Raw genomic sequence first — 18,248 nt, forward strand, 5'->3', positions numbered from 1 at the left:
GTTGTAGGCATAGAAACTGAATCACAACTAGGTGACTACATTTTGGCCAACTGTTCCATGAACCTTTCTGTTAGTTTTAGCTTAGGATGTCATCTGAATCTAGAGAACTGAGTAAACTATGGTTCACTTAACCATAGATGAGGGAGTTTGCAATTATAGTTAGAGAAAAAAAAGATCAGAACCCATCATGCTAGCTTTAGCCCTATTCATCCATCCATTTATCAACTTTCCCATGTCTGTCTGTCTGTCTGTCTGTCTGTCTGTCTGTCTATCTATCATCCATCTATCATCTATTTATCTTTGTATTTTTTAATCACCCATGTCCCTTAGAGATCAGTTGATGAGTTTTGTTCTGTCTACCTGCAAAGATGATTCCCAAGGAAATAGAGCCTTGATTACTGAAAGATTATTTCTCTTTTGTCCTTATGAGTTGTACAGAGGGAAAAAATGATCTCATCCATACAGTCAAATTCTGCCAGATTAGTAGCTCTCAAGGAACCACAGGCCTTTAGAAAAAGTCCTGAGCCAGTTTAATCTAGTGGTTAAGGTGCTGGCCTAGCAAGGAGAAAACTGAATTCTAGTCTGAGTTTAGGCACGAAAGTTGACTGGGTGACTTTGAACCAGTCATTCTTTCTCAGCCCATCCAACTCACAAAGTTGTTGTTGTGGAGAAGAGAGGGGAAGGAATGAAATTTAGGGATGTTTGCTGCCTTGAGTTACTTATAAAGTAATAAAGGCGGGATAAAAATCTAATAAACAAACTGATTTTCACATGTCAGATCAAATGAATCAGCTAAATCTCTCAATAAGGCAAACTGATATGGAAACGTTCCACAGCATGAAGGTGTTATGAACAGTAAGGAAGAACAGACATCTCTAAAGATGATTGTGATGTGGACTTAAAAAAAAACAAAACCAGCCCCAGCCCAATTGCATTATGCTTACAAAATTGTCAATGACAACTATGATTGTTTTCTGGAAAGTTTAGAGGAATCCCATGAGACCTATTTCTTTGTCATCCAGTTCTCAAAATAGAGATCTATGTTACAGGAATTCCTGACTGTTTTTAAAAGGTCAGCCTTTTTTGTACATTCCATTTGAAAAGAAACTGGCCTCATAAAATTACAGTGGTTGGGTTTGCTCTTTTATAGCAATTCCCCTTTAAAAAAAATAGACATCCCTGGGAAAGTTGCAAATAATTTGCTCATTCCCGAGGAAAAAATGGAATAAACTTTCCTGTTTTGAGGAGAGGTAATGAATAGTGCATCTTTTAGATAAAAGCTCTGCCGGTAAATAGTAAAGACTCCTTTGGACTGAATTTGGAAACATCCATGCAGTATTCCTGGCAAAAGTACAGAAGTGGTTTTTCATCACCTTAGTCCTTATTTTTTTTAAAACTTTCCATCTAGTTCACAGTCCTGGAACTTTCTATGATGCGGGCCTAGAAACTAGGAAACAGTGATCCAAAGGTGCTTTTAAAAAAGGCAACTGGTCTTTCTTTGTTTTTGCTTGAAGATGTTTCACTTCACATTTCAGTTCTGACTCAGAAGCTTTTTGGGATGAGAAGCAAAATGTCTTCAACCAAAAACAAAGGAAGTTCAGTCGCCTTTTGAAAAAGCACTTTTGGGACAACCATGACCTGTATCAGAAGTGGGTTGCTAATTTTTTTACTACTGGTTCGGGTGCGTTCCCACGCATGCTTGTGTGCACACACAATGCTTCTGCGCATGTGCAGAAGCATCTGAGTGGGTGAGCTAAGCCTCCTGCCACCGCTACTCTGGTTCGCCTGATCTGGGCCGAACCGGCAGCAATTCCACCTCTCACCTGGATGACTGAGAATCTCTATAGACAGGAGGCGGTGAGTTCTACTCCCATCTTAGACATGGAAAAACTAGCTGGATGACTTTGGGTCACTGACTCTCTCTCAGATCAACTCACCTCACGGGGTTGTTGTTGTGGGGAAAATGGGAAGAGGAAAGAGTATTAGGTATGCCTGTTGCCTTGCATAATAATAAAGGTAGTCTCAAAGACTAGTTAAACAACTAAAACGAATAAACCTCCTGGTGTTCTGTCATTTAAGTGGTACTGATCAGATTGATGTTGTTCAATTTCCATACAGAGAAAGGTCAATTAGTTTTTTTAAAATGCCTTTGAGTCAATTTTTGACTCCTGAAAACTGCTTTAGCTTTCAATTGCTTTACAGACCTATGAAGGTAAAAAAAAAAGCAAGGTTTAGTCACAAAACTACTTTTTTCATTACTGCTGTAACTATGAATGGTGCTAAATAAGGTAGTTGCTAAATGAGGACTACCAGCAGTCCCTTTCATTTTGTTTTATTTTAATCAGTTACCAATCTATAAAAGTATAGAGTTTCTTGTTCCATGAATACTAACTCTAATCCCACTCACTTACTACTTTACCATTGTAGTACAGTCTCTTTTATTAAACTGTCTATAACAGAGCCTTACAACAGTTCTGTAGTAAGAATATTTTCGTTGTGTTGATTAAAACAATGTGCCTAAATTTCACATTCACTGTGAGGATTTTTTATACATATCAAATCAAATTTAGAGAGTAGAGCTACAGTTATTTAGCCCAGGTTCACCTATATTGGTCTGTTTGCTTAAAGGTTTCTCTTCCTGTAAATCAAGTAAAAGGCAAAAGAGACTATTAGTAGCATACACATTCAGTGCCTATTAGCCATATTGGCTACATGCTTAAGTAGCTACTTTTAGTAGCTATCAGTACCCTTGCTCTCAACTTATGCTTCTAGATTTTTTTCCAGGATGTTTTATTTCACCATGTTGGAGAACAAAAGGTTCTTGAAAGGACACAACTATCATCTTATTCATCAGAAATCTTCTTCTCTTATGTAATCTGAAATTAGAACTTTGAGAAAAAAAGGAGAATCATTAGAAGCAAAAGGCTTGGGGTCCCATTGGCAAGAAAACCTTTTTTGTGCTCATATGGGTAGAATTCAGGAAAGTAACCAACTCAGGGCTGACACCATTTTTCTTGATTTAATATATAAGTGGATAGCTCTTCTGATGTAATAATCTCAAACACATTATTTATTTACCCATTGCTTATTTATATTTATATGCCATCCAACTCATGATCCACTCTGGGCAGCTTGTCAAATTACCACTTTGACAATCTTTGACAATCCAGACAAGACCGACTGGCTTCTGATGTTCCCTCCCAAAGATTGGCTAACTATTCCATCTCTCAGGCTGGGGGGTGAAATTATACGCCCCTCAGAGAGGGTTCGCAATTTGGGAGTCCTCCTGGACCCACAGCTGACTTTAGAACACCATCTGTCGGCTGTGACCAGGGGGACCTTTGCCCAGGTTCGCCTGGTGCACCAATTGTGACCCTACCTGGATCGGGAGGCCCTTCAGACAGTCACTCATGCCCTTGTGATCTCAAGACTGGATTATTGTAATGCGCTTTACATGGGGCTGCCCTTGAAGAGTGTTTGAAGACTCCAATTAGTCCAGAATGCAGCCGCGTGAGCGATTGTGGGTGCACCAAGGTACACCCACGTTACACCTATCCTCCACGAGCTGCACTGGCTACCTATTAGTTTCCGAATCCACTTCAATGTGCTGGTCGCTACCTATAAAGCCCTACATGGCATCGGACCTGGGTACCTGAGAGACCGCCTCCTGCCGATTACCTCTCTCAGACCAATTAGATCTCACAGGTTAGGTCTCCTCCGGATTCCATCTGCCAGCCAATGTCGGCTAGCGACTCCCCGGGGGAGAGCCTTCTCTGTTGCAGCTCCGGCCCTCTGGAACGAGCTCCCTGTTGAGACCCGGACCCTTACTACTCTCCTGGCCTTCCGCAAAGCCACCAAGTCCCGGCTGTTCCAGAAGGCTGGGGGGGCTGAGAAGCATCTACCTCCATGGAAATTGTGAATGTTGGTTTTGTTTTTAATATGTTGTCTTTGTCTCGTTTCCCCTTTCCCTTGTCTTTTGTGAGCCGCCCGGAGTCCTCCGGGAGTGGGCGGCATACAAGACAAATAAATAAATAAACAAATAAATAAATAAACAAATAAATAAATAAATAAATACATAAATAAATAAACAAATCTATTAGAAAATGTAATAACATACCACTACATGAAAATATAATAGCACATTACATTAAAAGATGGATAGAATGGAAGGACAAGGGGAAGGCATGGGTGAAGAGACATGTCTTTGATAGACGTTTATCCAAGAACTTTCCAGAGAAGCCTATGACTGAACTTAAGGTGCTGTTCTATAATTCACAACATAACTGTTTCCCAAAAACATCTAGAACTTTACTGACACTATCTTCTTGAGTACCTTATTCTGAAAAGATTTATATTTGACTGAGTCTAGTTGGGGCCAAGAAGAGCTTTAAAGAATTGGTCCTCCTTTAGAGCTTGAGTCACTTGATCCCTTGGCTAGCTTGGATAAATATGGACAAAGTGAGAGCCTATGGTAGGTCAGACTTTGATATGCTATGTCATATCAAAAATCGAAAGCAATTGCATACAAGTAGGTCAAACAAACATTCATCTTCTAACTAACATGGAAGTTTAACGTGACAGGCAACATTGGGTTTTACAGGAAAAGTAGTAACAAGTCCTAGTATATTTAAAAGAATCATAGATGATAGTTATGGTTCATTCAATTCTTATTGCAAGGATGGATCAAATTTTAATTTCATTATTCTAGCCAGTGATTGATATCACAAAGTCACATTGACAAGAACAGGGCAATTCAAGTTAGCTGGGTGAGAAGAAAAACACATTTCTTCAATAAGACCATTTTCTGTATAATTCATTCACAGTAAGGGGGAAAATACTTTGCTGATCAATCCTGCAACAGTGAATTTTCCACTCCTTCCCCAAAATTTCAAGAAAAAACATATGTGTAGAACTATACTAGTTTGAACCTTATTGGCAAACATTTTAAACTTAAAATACAGCTGTTGTTTCTTTTTTGCTTGCCTTTTTTGCTCACTGTGGATGTAATCAGTTGCTATAACAAAATCCTTCTGATTTTGGTCTAGTTACATAAATTTTCAGAGGTAAAATTCAACCATCAATTAATCCTAACTCTAACTCTAATCCTAACCCTAACCTACAGGACAACTGAAATAAAATAATGTAATTGATTGGCACATGAAACTCACTAGCAGGTAAAGAGAAAAGAGCCTGAAGCTCTTTTCATAACAACCAAAGCATTTTCATTGTTCTCTTGAATTCTTACATATGCCTATTTAATGGCTTTTAAAAATAGTAATACTCTCCACAAAAATGAAGGGTAAACCAGATCTTTATTATGTTAACCCTAGAGCCATCACTGAGTGTCTTCAGGGTTGCCACAGTCAGGCTGGATGGCGTTGTGCGAAAGGGAAGGGGAAGTAGATATAGCTAGGGGAATATGTAGTCAAAATAACGTTCTTTCTTCTGGGAACCAAGGACACTCTCATCAGCAGGGGCATGGAGGGGCATGGATGGGAGGCATCCGGGATGGAGAAAGAGGCCTGATTGGGGCATGTGATGGTTGTGTGTGATGAGGGAAAGAACTTTGAACTGGATGAGGAAAACCTGGGGAACTTCAGATTTGGGTTTTCACTAGCTAGGCCAATATGACATGCTTAATAAATCTGTACTTTGAGGAAGCCTGCCTTGGAGTTTTGATTTCATATAGGCTGTTACTTGGAACCCTGACATATTTTGCACAATGATTTCAGTAGGAATTCCATAGAAAGCATGCTCTTAAATGGCAATCCTAACCACCTAATTTTGGAAATGTACGTACTGAATAGTTCTTAGTTCATCTTCTCCAAACCTGTGGCTTCAAAACATCAAAGGCCTCACCTCTCCTAATCCCCAGTCAGTGGTGAGAGCGGGGACATTGTATTTAGATAAAAGCATCACCATGAACGGTTCCTTTGCTGTCAGATCTTCAAATACAGAAAATTAACTCTTTTTTTTTAAATAACATGGGATAACCTTGGAAACAACTATAATGAAATCAGAGTTGTTAATCATCAGTTACATTGGCATGAAGCCATTATGTAGTGTCTAGCTAGGAGGCCTCTTTTTATTGTTCCTTTTAATGTATAGACACTTTGAGAAAGATTCAGGTTTACATCAAGAAGTAAAGAACTTCAGTCTCCTGAGAAATTGGAAAGGAATCAGGCTTGGCTAAATGTGAAAAAAAAATTACTAATGCCTGGTTAAAAGCTTTACAGCTGAATTAATGAGTAACCTGCACTTTAATGAGCGAGTTGGTGCTCTCCTACTGTGTTACAGTTTTTCTTTGGCTACTATAAAGGTCTCCACACTGTTTTAACATAGCTACAGCTTGAACATGCCAGTGGCTTTAGGGCATCTCCTTCTACTTATATTTGGAACAGTCTATCTTCAAAAAACAAGCTGTCCATCAATGGCTCTTCAACAAGGTATGGTTCCATTTCCATCTTTATTACTAATCATTTTCAGAAGGTTAAAAATAGTGATGTTTATATTGGGCCAAGTAAATATTATGTTTACATATCTCAATGACTTTATTTATTAGCTATTCTTTCTTATTTCTGCTGTAGCCCAAAGTAGGGAAAAAATAGATTCATACAACTGTTCACAAAGTCAGATATTTTCTTTATTAGCCCTGTTAGCCATAAGATGACCAATTGGTAGTAGAACTGTGATTGGGCTGAGAGCTTGTTTTCAGTCCATATGGGAAATTCTTGTGGCAGCTATTCAGATGACTTCGGACAAAACACAACAACCCCTATTATTTTCATAGTGGTTCTATTCCTTATTATACATATTTTACTCAAAAGACACTAATGTGCTATAATAGTTAAGGTGCTGGACTAGGACTGCGAAAGGAGTTTTTATAATATCCATGAACCATGGAATTTCACTGCATGATTTTGGACCATGTACTCTTCTCAGCTTTTGCCAAAGGGTGGTTTATTGTGGAAGAACAAAAAAGGAGAAAGGGCTGCAATGTAACTATCTCTTGCCTTTGGAAGAAAGGTAGAATACACATCTAACCAATAAAAGAATATGCTGTAGACCTTGTATGATGAGTGGCAGTGACACATCACCTTAAAAATTAACTTTGAGGTATGGGTTTTTGTAGATGAGATAATATTTCATTATGATTCTGGGAGCAGATCCTGATCGGACTATTATGCAAAAAATAATTTTATATATGAAGATGCAGAAGGTTATCTCCAGTTGTGTCAATCTGGAAAGCTCCTTAATTCTATCAGACAATTTGATACATGGAAAACAGCGGAAAACAATTTGATTGATTTCTTTTCCTTCAAAATCTGTTCAAAGGCTTGGAAGACATCGTACAATGTAGAATGACTTACTTTCCCTTTTTATTCATAAATTCCTCTTCTGGAACAAAAAACAGTTCTTAATCAAGTGGACATAACTGGACAGAAATTTACAACCTATTACTTTGCATTTTGATTACTCATGAATCAGTTTATTCTGAAGATTCAGGGGATACAAAAACATACAGTGAACTGATAGCTAAAATACTCAATTAATATAAATAAATAAATTCGTAATTATATCATATTTACCTTTAGAAGGCTTATCCACATGGTGATATTTACTGCTATATGATCTGAGGATATAACATCTTGAACAGAATGTTAAATGTGTAATAATATAAATATGTCCATGTGGATAATAAAGACTTGACATTCAATATGATAATAAGTCTGATCTTTGTGATTGTTTTGTACTTGGCTTGCATAAACTGAATTTCAAATTAAGTCACTTGCGTTTAGAATTGAGCACTTATAGATACTACTTAATTGCTTTTAATAGCATAGTTTAACCTGCATCTGCAGAATTCTAAAAAGATGAAGAAAATTCTTTCTATTTCTGTTTATCAGAATCTTCCCCCTTGCATTAAGAATAATATGATTAAAAATACACCTTAGTATTAAATAATATTTAGAAAACTTCAATAATTTGGGGACAATTTAAATTTAGATATTAAATAAAGTAGATGAATAGTACCAAGGATTCCTGTTTTCTACATTGTCTCTTTTCTATGCTTTTCAGATTCAAGATGTGGGCAGAAAGTCCTTGGAAGCGATTCATGGGGCTTTTATAACCACTTTGCTCGGATTGTTGGTGGAAGCCAAGTACAACAAGGATCACATCCATGGCAGGTCAGTGTATTTTCTCCCACTCTTATCATACTGATAAGAAATTAGGTTATTGCATATCTTTGATTTTGTTTCTATATCGATGCTTTTGCTGAACATCATGTTATGCTTTGCAAGAGCAATGGAGAAAATAATGAACAATGGCCATTCTTTCTTTTGGTCTCCAATATAACTTTGTCATTAATTCTGTTGTCTGTATCATGAGAAACTGAGATAGGCGTACTCATTTGGAAAATCCCATTTAAATCTCATAGGTAATGCCAAACAAGAGAACAATTGATTTGCTTCCCCCTCCACATTTTGTATTGGTCATCCGTGGTTACTTAAAGGAAAGACATTGTTCAGATATAATAGAATTTTTTTTTTAAGGATTTGCAGTGGGAGTATAACTTTTCTTTCAGTTACCAACATTTTCCTCTCCCAACACCAAACAATGCAAAATACTACAGCTGTTCTGATTGGCAGGTTGAGGCATTTTCACATGCATATATGACATGCTCTACTATAATCTGCCCCTTTGGATTTTTCCTCCCAAGTGCTGCTTCTGCAACTATTGTCATTCACTATAAACCTGAGGAAGGGAATGTGAAAAAAAGATATGTTCAGTCATTACAATGATATTGATTTCATATGAAGAAACGATTTAGATATTGATAGTATTAGGCCAATTTTGAGAGCATCTGAATATTCATGATTCTATTAATGTTATCAACGGTAATGGTAATGAAGATAGCTATTAATGTTAACTTCTGCTTCATATTATGCACAGCAGTGATTATTTTCATGAATGTATGACATTAATCTGGCATTGTTGACTTGTATTACATACCGTATTTTTCGGAGCATAAGACGCACCTCCCCCCCCCCAAGAGGGTGAAAATTTGGCTGTGTCTTATACACTGAATGTAGCCCCGCCTACCCACTGGCCCTCAGCTGCTGATTTCTGCTTCCCAGTAATTTTCCTTGCAGCAAATGGGGCTTGCAGAGGCAGCAATAGGTGAAACTGGCTATTTGCTGCTTTCTGCTTGCTGCAAGGAGGCAAATTTCTGGGAGGCAGAGGCAGATTTTTTCCCCTTCTAATCAGGCTAAACTGAATCAGGCTGTTTGCTGCAAGGAGGTAAATCAATAACTATAAGTGCCTACAGAATGTTCAAATTATTAGACTTATTTTTTAAAGACTGCTTTATTATTATTCTAGACTACGTAACAAAATGAAAAAGCTTTTCAAAATAAATGCTTGATCTGAAGAGGCCCAGTGTTATTGTATCTTCTTTTAAATAGCAGAGAATAATGTGTACTTCCAGAAAGCCACATCAATTTTAACAGCATCTGTACAATTATAGTCTGAAATGTAACACCACAAAGAGTGTGTATCTTCTGTACTGTTTGCCGCAAGGAGGCAAATTGCTGGGAGGCAGAGGCAGATTTTTCCCCCTTGTTCCCCTGCCCCCAAAGCTAGGTGCGTCTTATACTTGGGAGCGTCTTATACTCCAAAAAATACGATATTCATTGTACCCCCCACTGTGTATTCTGCCTTCTACTGCTCTTTGTGTTATGAGGTGTTCATTTCCTAAAGTGGTATGTGCTCTCTGTGATACAGGTTTCCTTGAAAAGAGATAATCACCACTTCTGTGGAGGAACCCTTGTTTCCACTCAGTGGGTAATCACAGCAGCTCACTGTGTTGTAAGCAGGTACAAGCAGGCAATTCAACTGGAATATTTCTTTTTTTTTTCTTTTTAATAAATGTACAGACATTTCTAAAATTCTATTTTCACTTTGTCATTATGGTATAGATTAATGAGGACAAAAATTAATTTCAACAGCTGTAGAATCAGGCTGCAGCATAATAAAATTGAAGGGGTCTGAGTACTTTCTGAATGCACTGTAGATATAGATAGACAAAATCTCTGCCTAAAATAAGATTAGTTAGCTAGTTAGTTTTGAGAAACCGATCTTCAGCTTTTACCAGTTATAACTCTCCACTGTACTGCAGATCACTGCTCCGTTTGCTGACCGTCACTGCTGGAGAACATGATTTGAGTTTGAAAGATGAGGAAGAGCAGACCCTCCACGTCAAAAACATAATTAAGCACCCCAAATTTAACAGGAAGAAACCAATGGATTATGATATTGCGCTTCTAAAAATGGATGGTCACTTCAAATATGGTAATATCCTAATTTTAGATGATCCTCATTTCTACACATGTGTGCATTTGCATGTGTGCATATCTGAGCCATCAGATAAAAAATGTGGTATTCAAAGGAAAATAATTTACTGTACAATCTAATTGAGAGGAGATCAATCCTGACTGCTCTTTAGAAGGCCAGATCCTGAAGATAAAACTCAAATACTTTGGCCACTTAATGAGAAGGAAGGATTCACTGGAGAAGAGACTAATGCTGGGAAAGATTGACAGCAAAAGAAGAAGGGGACAACCAGAGCATAAAGTGGCTGGATGAAGTCACTGAAGCAGTGGGTGTGAGCTTAAATGGACTCTGGGGGATGGTAGAGGACAGGACGGCCTGGAGGAGTATTGTCCATGGGGTCACGATGGGTCAGACATGACTTTGCAGCTAACAATAACAATCTAATACTACTCTCTATAGGAAGTTTAAGCACATAGTAGGTTGTATCAGCAATCAGTAGCCTTACATAGCTTGATTCCCAAGAAGTCTCATGATTACTTTCCACTAGCACAGTATGTACATTCTTTTTTTACTCTGCCTTCACCACCTACAGTGCAGCTATGAACAGAGCACTATGTTCATTGCTTTCTGGGCAAGGAAAGATGTGGATGATTTACAGGCAAAAGATTAAGTGTGGGTGATGAGAAGATGCATCCTGAGAGGAAGGTAAGGCCCTAGTTGTCCACCCAAAAGCTTGTGCCTGACTTGTTTATCATTAGATGATCATACAAAATCATGAACTTTTACACAACTCCAACGGGGGATGGAAAGAACACAACAAATTAAAAAATGGGGGTGTAACAGTTAAGAAACAGAGAGACATCTAATATTGAATTTTATTTTGGTGTTCATTTTGGAACAGAATTGTGTTTCCATTTCATAGTGTATATCATTATATTTGATACTTATTCTTTAACTTTTGTAGAAATCACTTTCTATACTGGGTCTCTTGATACCTATCAAGGCGTAGGAAATTGTCATTGAGACATGAGCCATATTAACATTATTCATTCAATAATGTGTAATCAGAACTTTGATCTTTTTTAATGCTAGGTGCAGCAGTGTGGCCAGTATGCCTTCCTGGCCCACGTGAAAAGTTTGACCCGGGATATATATGTGTCACCTGTGGTTGGGGTCGTTTAAGAGAAAGTAAGGAATTGATGATATATATTTGAGCACATTTCATGCTTCAAAGGGAGCTATTATTAAATAACTGATAGCACACATACATAAATCTACATTATTAAATGTAGATTTATGTTTGTGTGCTATCAGATCTCTCTCTCCCCCCCTCCCCCCTTTGCCTCCACCCCCATGGGAAGCCAAGGTGGGAGGCAAACAATGAAAATCAATAATGCTAAAATGAAAGCGAAGAGGCAATGACAATAAATGCAGCTAAGACTTTTTGGGGGGGGGGGGTGTTTTCTCTCTATGCTCAATACTATTTTCAGTCCCAAAATAAATTCAGCTTTGGTTCTAGTGCATTCTAAGGCTAAATTTCCATGGATATAAGCAAATATTAGATATTGTGGTAGAGATATTCAGAAACATCTGCTTATTACTCTGTTGCTTAATTTATGAAAATAATTGCATGATAGTGTGTATCCAATGATGTTCAATGATGTCACATATTTCAACATTCAGTTCTCCTTCCATCTAGGGCTAGAAATTCTGCTTTCAATGGTGATCCCATTTAACACATAGTTAAAAAACTGTTGGCTTCACATTGAAGTCTTTCACCATTTCAACTCATGCTTGAATGTTTTGTGGAGGGAAAAAATGGCACAATACACATGAAATACTCTGAGGGCTAATGGTCCAGTCCCTGGAACACTAGTTTTAAAAAAGGATCAGGCAGTAAACAAAGATCTTGGCTTGAGGCCCCTGGCACCTACGGAAAATCCTGAGCTTGATGGAATATGACGATATGACAACTTGTGATGCAACTGCTATGCAACTTTCTAAGGGTTTTTTCTCCCCAGATGGGATCCTCCCTGACATTCTGCATGAAGTCCGATTGCCCATCTTAGACCAGACTCAATGTTCTAGAATCTTGACAACTCTAAGGAGGCCTATTCAGAGTCACACTATATTGTGTGCTGGATTTCCAGACGGAGGAAAAGATGCTTGCCAGGTTGGTTGATTATATCAGTAGGTTTATTAAGGAGAATGCAGTGGTAGTGGTGATGATTATGATGAAGATAGTATTGGTGGTAATGATAACGTTGTTGTGGATGATGATGATGATGAAACACAGTACTGTGGTAAAATACTATAGTAGTTTTAGGTCCATTTGGGGACTTTTAGAAAAATTCCAAAGGAAACTTTTAGGAGGAAAAGCCATGGCTCATTAATAAAAGATTTCAGGTTCATTCCCAGGTGGAAATTCAAAGCAAGGCTGTTTGATTAGCCACTGAAGAATACGTAGTCAGCCTTGAGCTAGAAAAAGCAGATACTTGTCTTGGTAGAATGTAGCTTTTATTAGGGCATTTAAAATTGGTAAGGAATGTGAATAAGCACAATCTATTTTAGTCTTTGCAGGTGGACAGTCATTCTGGTGTATTGTAGTGGAAATGATAATAATGCTTCAATGACTCAGCTTTTTTCAGTTTCACAGGGAGATAATCTCTTGATTGTAGCTATTGTAGCCAGTCATTTTCAGCCTTTCTGCCTTCTGGGAATAGTGGGAACCATTGAATAATACTTTTACATGTACTATCAAAGCCCAAAACAAGATAAAAGATTTTGGGAAATAATTTATGATGCTCCACCTTTATTCAGAGATCAACATTTATGCTCATAATAATAACTTTGCCAGCCTATTTAAAATTTCTAGATGTGCCATAACATATTGACAACTTACAGGATGAAGAGTGTCCAGAACAAACATAAATTACAGTTTCAAAGTACAGACAGTCCTCGACTTACAACAGTTTATTTAGTCATCGTTCAAAATTATAACGGCACGGAAAAATGTGAATGATGATTTTTTCCCCAGTTACAACCTTTGCAGCATCCCCACGATCAAATAATCAAAATTCAGATGCTTGGTAACTGGTTCATATTTAGGAACATTGCTTGTCCCATGGTCATAGGATCACCTTTTGTGACCTTCTGACAAGCAAAGTCATGAGGCAGGCAGATTCACTTAACAACCAGGTTACTCACTTATCAACTGCAGCAATTCACTTAATAACTGTGGCAAGAAACATTGTAAAATGGAGTAAAACTCACTTAATAAATTTTCCACTTAACAACAGAACTGTTGGGCTCAATTGTAGTTGAGGACAATCTTTACTGAAATTCAGATTTCCATAGACCAAGCTAGAGGGAGGTTTGTAGCTGGGATGTTGATAGAACTCAAAATCAATGGTGGCCAGTAGTAGAGTCATGCATAGAACAGGGATGCAATATGCATTTTTGATGTTGATGTTTAATGAATTTATAGGCCGCCCAATCCCGAAGGACTCCGGGCGGCTTACAACAATGCATTTAAAAAATAAAAAAGTTAAAAACACAGAAACATAGATTTAAAAAAAGACCACAATATACACACAGTCTAATCGGGGCTGGAACTCAGTCATGAGTTCAACAGCCCGGAGCCTGCCGGAACAGCCAGGTCTTAATAGCCTTTCAGAAGGTCTTTGATGAATAGAGAAGCATCCTTGAACAATTAAGAGAGAATAGGTTCCTCACAGTCATAGCTCTACGTATTGGCCATATCTACACATTTCTAAAAAACCAAATTTCAAAGCAGCTCACTCCTATCCTTACAGGACATATTATTCAAGTAGTAGGATTCAATAGTTTAGCTATTCTTCTTTAATCCACAGTCCTGCAATTTTTATTGCAAACTTAGTGAAGGCATCAAAAAGGCATCTTATTCACTGATAAAGACTGACCAATTATATTTTTCTCACCTCAACTGGATCTCACAAGGTCAACTTTTCAGTGAAGTCTTTCAGACATTAAGTCCTGCCATAATTTATTCCCTAGGAAACTCTGCCTGTTTTATGAAACTTTATCACATGGCCTGGCTGGAATGAGCTGTCCCACCAGTTTGCAAAAAAGAGAATATGCATAAGATCCAATAACTAAAGAACTTCATGAGTTGTTTCTCCTTTTGGAATAAAAAAAATGTTTCTCCTGCAGGGGGATTCTGGAGGCTCACTTGTGTGCCAACGTGAGCATGGTTCTTGGACCCTGATTGGAGTGACTTCATGGGGCATAGGATGTGCTCGAAGCTGGATTTATAATCTGCAAAGGAAGTATGAGAAAAGAGGAACTCCAGGAGTTTTTACTGATCTGACCAAGGTGCTCCCTTGGATTCAGCAGCACATAGATGCAGGTAACAACAAAATATCACCAATACTGTGATTTATCTCATTATTAACATCAATTAGCATTCCATTGATAATAGTATTTTACCTGTTTAGAATTTATGACTGTAGAAACTTACTCCCCTTGCAAAACTCCCCCGCTCCCCACAAAACAAAAACACCTATGTTTAGCCAATTTTTTATGTCTGTCTTTTGAGGGAATCTTTCTCATCCCTTGTCAGCCTTGTGGGGTTAACCAGATAGGAATCACAACCAGATAAGCTAATTCTACTTTATTTTAAAGCTACAATGACAGAATCTTGCAAATATGAGAAAATACAAAACTCCTTGCCCCTGTCTCCTTTTCAGCCTAAGAAACTAGGGAGGGTCTCTTCTGAGCCTCTCGCCCCATCTACTATGTAATTGCAGGCAGGGGTGGGCTGCTGGGGATTCTCATGGGTTCGGGCGATCCTTTAGCTAGGATTCTGCCCAGTTCGGCAAATTCCCAAATGCCGCCCCTGGCTGGCCCTGACCCCCAGCCATGCCCCTCCCACCCCTCCCAGGAGTCTCCATGTGGCCTGTTCATCATGCCAGGTAAGTGCAGGGCGCACACGGAGGCTTGAGGACAGGGGGAAAAGAGCCTACTGGAAGTTTCAGAAATCTGGAAACGCACCTGTTTCAGGCCTCTGGAGGACCTCTGGAGCCCGGGGGAAGCAATTTTCGCCCTCCCGGAGGCTTGAGGGAAGCCTCCAGAGCCTGGGGAAAGCAAAAAATGCACTCCCACTCCCACTGTGGTGCAGGAGGCCAACTAGGCCACACCCACCATGACCACACCCACCCAGCAACAGGGCAGCAAACCTGTTGCTGCATTTTTTGAAGCCTACCCCTGATTGCAGGTCATGTTGTTTCTTATCTAACCCTTGCCTTGGGAGTGTCTGCTGACTCATTCTCCAAAGGTTTTCTCATATACCATCACATTACTTGACAAAAATGTTGAAAGTTGATGCCTAGCTCTGTTGTGTTATTATTTTATATTATGTTTTATGCTTACTGGGTTATAATGTCAGGCTACATCTGGTTTTACATGAACAAAGTCTGCTTCAGAAACCATGTTTTTCTTTGTTCTTGTTATATATGCAAATGTTAGAGGAGTGTTGAGTATGCAAATAACTGGGGGGAAGGAGTGTTATATATGCAAATGTTCCCTGTTACCAGCTCTCTGATTGGGAACATTTGCATATATAACAGTTCTGCCTTCTCTGCTTTAGTCAGATGTGTACCAGAAGGTGGCGGGCTTTCTTTCATCACATTAGACCAGATTTGGAGGAATGTTTATTGAGAGGAGAAAGATTTGTCTTGATGAAGGGTAATTAGAAGGCCTATGGCTTTCCAAAAGTCACTGAATTACAACCTTCAGCAGCTCCAACAATTATAACTGTTGACATTTGTAGTTCAGTAACATGTAGAAAGCCATGAGTTCCCTACTTGTGCATTAGTGAATGCCATTCCGTTGGTATGCACGGGCAAAATTGGCAATATTCATTCAAATGCAAGGACATTGGGTGAGAAAAAGAAGTCAGAATGACACTGGATGTGGTCAGAGGTTGGTATTCAGCAGGTTCTGACCCATTCTGGAGAACCGGTAGCAAAAATTTTGAGTAGTTCGGAATATCGGTAAATACCACCTCTAACTGGCCCTGCCCCCATCTATTCTCTGCCTCCCGAGTCCCAGCTGATCGGGAGGGAATGGGAATTTTGCAGTAACCGTCCCCTGGAGTGGGAAGGGAATAGAGATTTTACAGCCATGCCCACAGAACTGGTAGTAAAAATTTTGAATCCCACCACTGGATGTGGTATACATGTAACATTTTTTCATTTTGTTTTATTATACAGCAAATAAGCAAATACAGTTTATGTACATGAAATGGTTCCAAGCTTGTTCTCCTAATCTCTTTGTTTTAAGAGGCTAGTTACGCATTATGGGAAGATAATGTGGGAGGCTCTTTGTTGGTAGTGATGGAAGGCGACTTTTGCACTGCACTGTTACAAATTTCATTGGCTTTATTTTATAGTAATATCAATGTTCAGCTTCAAACTCTTCCTGGATAATAGTTCTATTTCAGTCAAATTCCAATTTGGATTGGAATTTCAGTCTCTAAACAATGCAATCATTAAGCAAGTCATCATGTGACCAGACCTAATTTTATTACATTTTTTTCCATAGCCATTAAGCAAGTCAACAAGTCATTAAGTGAATCATGTGGTTGTTAAGTGAATTTATATGCCGCCTGAAGTCCTTCGGGATTGGGCGGCATATAAATGTGTTTAATAAATAAATTAATAAATAAATAAATCATATGATTGTTAAGCGAATTTTATAGTCGTAAAGTGAATTTGGCTTCCCCAATTGACAGTAACTGACTGGGAAGATCACAAATCACAGTCATGTGACAGCAAGTTGTAAATCACTTTTTCCTGGACTATCTTTAAGCGAATGGTTGTAAGTCAAGCTTTGCCTGTATATACATTTTTTTTAACAGAAAGACAGAGATTTGGACCCAAAGAAATCTACATTTTGCTGCTGCAAATTCACTGTGACATTTTTGATGCTTTATAAAAATGAAAAGTTTGTAACTAATCTACTTCATTCATTCCTTTTAAACAGATGTCAAAATGAAAAGTTCTGTAGGTGAGTATAAAATTTTTAAAAGATCTTTTAAAATTTGAATATTTTTTAATAACATCAATATTTTGTGCTCCACTCTATGCTTACATTCTCACCAGTGCAAAATTAAAATGTGAAAAATGGATTTTAAAAAATATTTACATAGTTTCTCAATTCAATAGGTTTTTTTTAAGTAACTGATATTCCTTTTCCTTACAAATATTGAATGTAATTGGAAAAAAGTTGGTATATTTAAGTAACATTTAAATAAGCAGTTCTTGAAATAAGATAGGAAGAACAAGGATGAACTTTAAGAATGTCCGTGGCTATTCTTGATTTTTACTTTTAGTTTTACTAGCTGCTCACTGTTGCTGATTAATTCGCAAATACCTTGTACAGCATCATTTGGTAAGGAATTTCAGTGGATAAACTTTGCTATCCCTTGAAATTAATGTTAAGAACTGGCTTTATCTCTGAACTCATGTCTTCACTGCCTTTATAGTTTGGTTAGTGAAATAATCTTTAAATATGGGAGCTATGCTGGCTTATTTGGACTCCAGAACTCCTTTTAAGCTATGGGCCAAAAGGAACATGAAATGAAACAAGTCCTTAATTACTGGAGCTAAGCGGCTTTCCTCCTCTAATTCTACAAAATTGAATTTTACCCAAAGCATGATTACATTTTTATTTTTTGTTATCCTATTTGACAAGCATTGTATTAGGGCATCCCAGGTGACAAACTGTCTGTCTTGTCTCTCGCAATTGGCCAAGAGTAATATGGAAGAGTTGTAGTTGTGTAACACAACATAACTTTCCTGTAAAGGCTGAGTTCCTGCAAAGGTTCTCCAAACTTTTTTGAAAGTCCTGGAAACCTGCAAAACCTTCTGTGT

At 38.2% G+C, this 18,248-nt stretch overlaps 1 protein-coding gene across 1 annotated transcript in view; it reads left to right on the forward strand.

Annotated features, from left to right (window-relative positions):
- Window positions 1-6,355: 6,355 nt before the first annotated feature.
- Window positions 6,356-18,248, forward strand: part of OVCH2 (ovochymase 2) — a 36,621-nt gene continuing 24,728 nt past the window's right edge. Inside the window, exons 1-8 of the mRNA XM_032212922.1 lie at window positions 6,356-6,446; window positions 8,080-8,189; window positions 9,787-9,878; window positions 10,181-10,353; window positions 11,428-11,523; window positions 12,357-12,508; window positions 14,527-14,722; window positions 17,359-17,382. Of these exons, the coding sequence (XP_032068813.1) occupies window positions 6,356-6,446; window positions 8,080-8,189; window positions 9,787-9,878; window positions 10,181-10,353; window positions 11,428-11,523; window positions 12,357-12,508; window positions 14,527-14,722; window positions 17,359-17,382 (934 nt within the window). The remainder of the gene's footprint in view (window positions 6,447-8,079; window positions 8,190-9,786; window positions 9,879-10,180; window positions 10,354-11,427; window positions 11,524-12,356; window positions 12,509-14,526; window positions 14,723-17,358; window positions 17,383-18,248) is intronic.

The sequence above is a fragment of the Thamnophis elegans genome, chromosome 1 (assembly GCF_009769535.1).
Source record: "Thamnophis elegans isolate rThaEle1 chromosome 1, rThaEle1.pri, whole genome shotgun sequence".
Classification (NCBI taxonomy): Eukaryota; Metazoa; Chordata; class Lepidosauria; order Squamata; family Colubridae; genus Thamnophis; species Thamnophis elegans.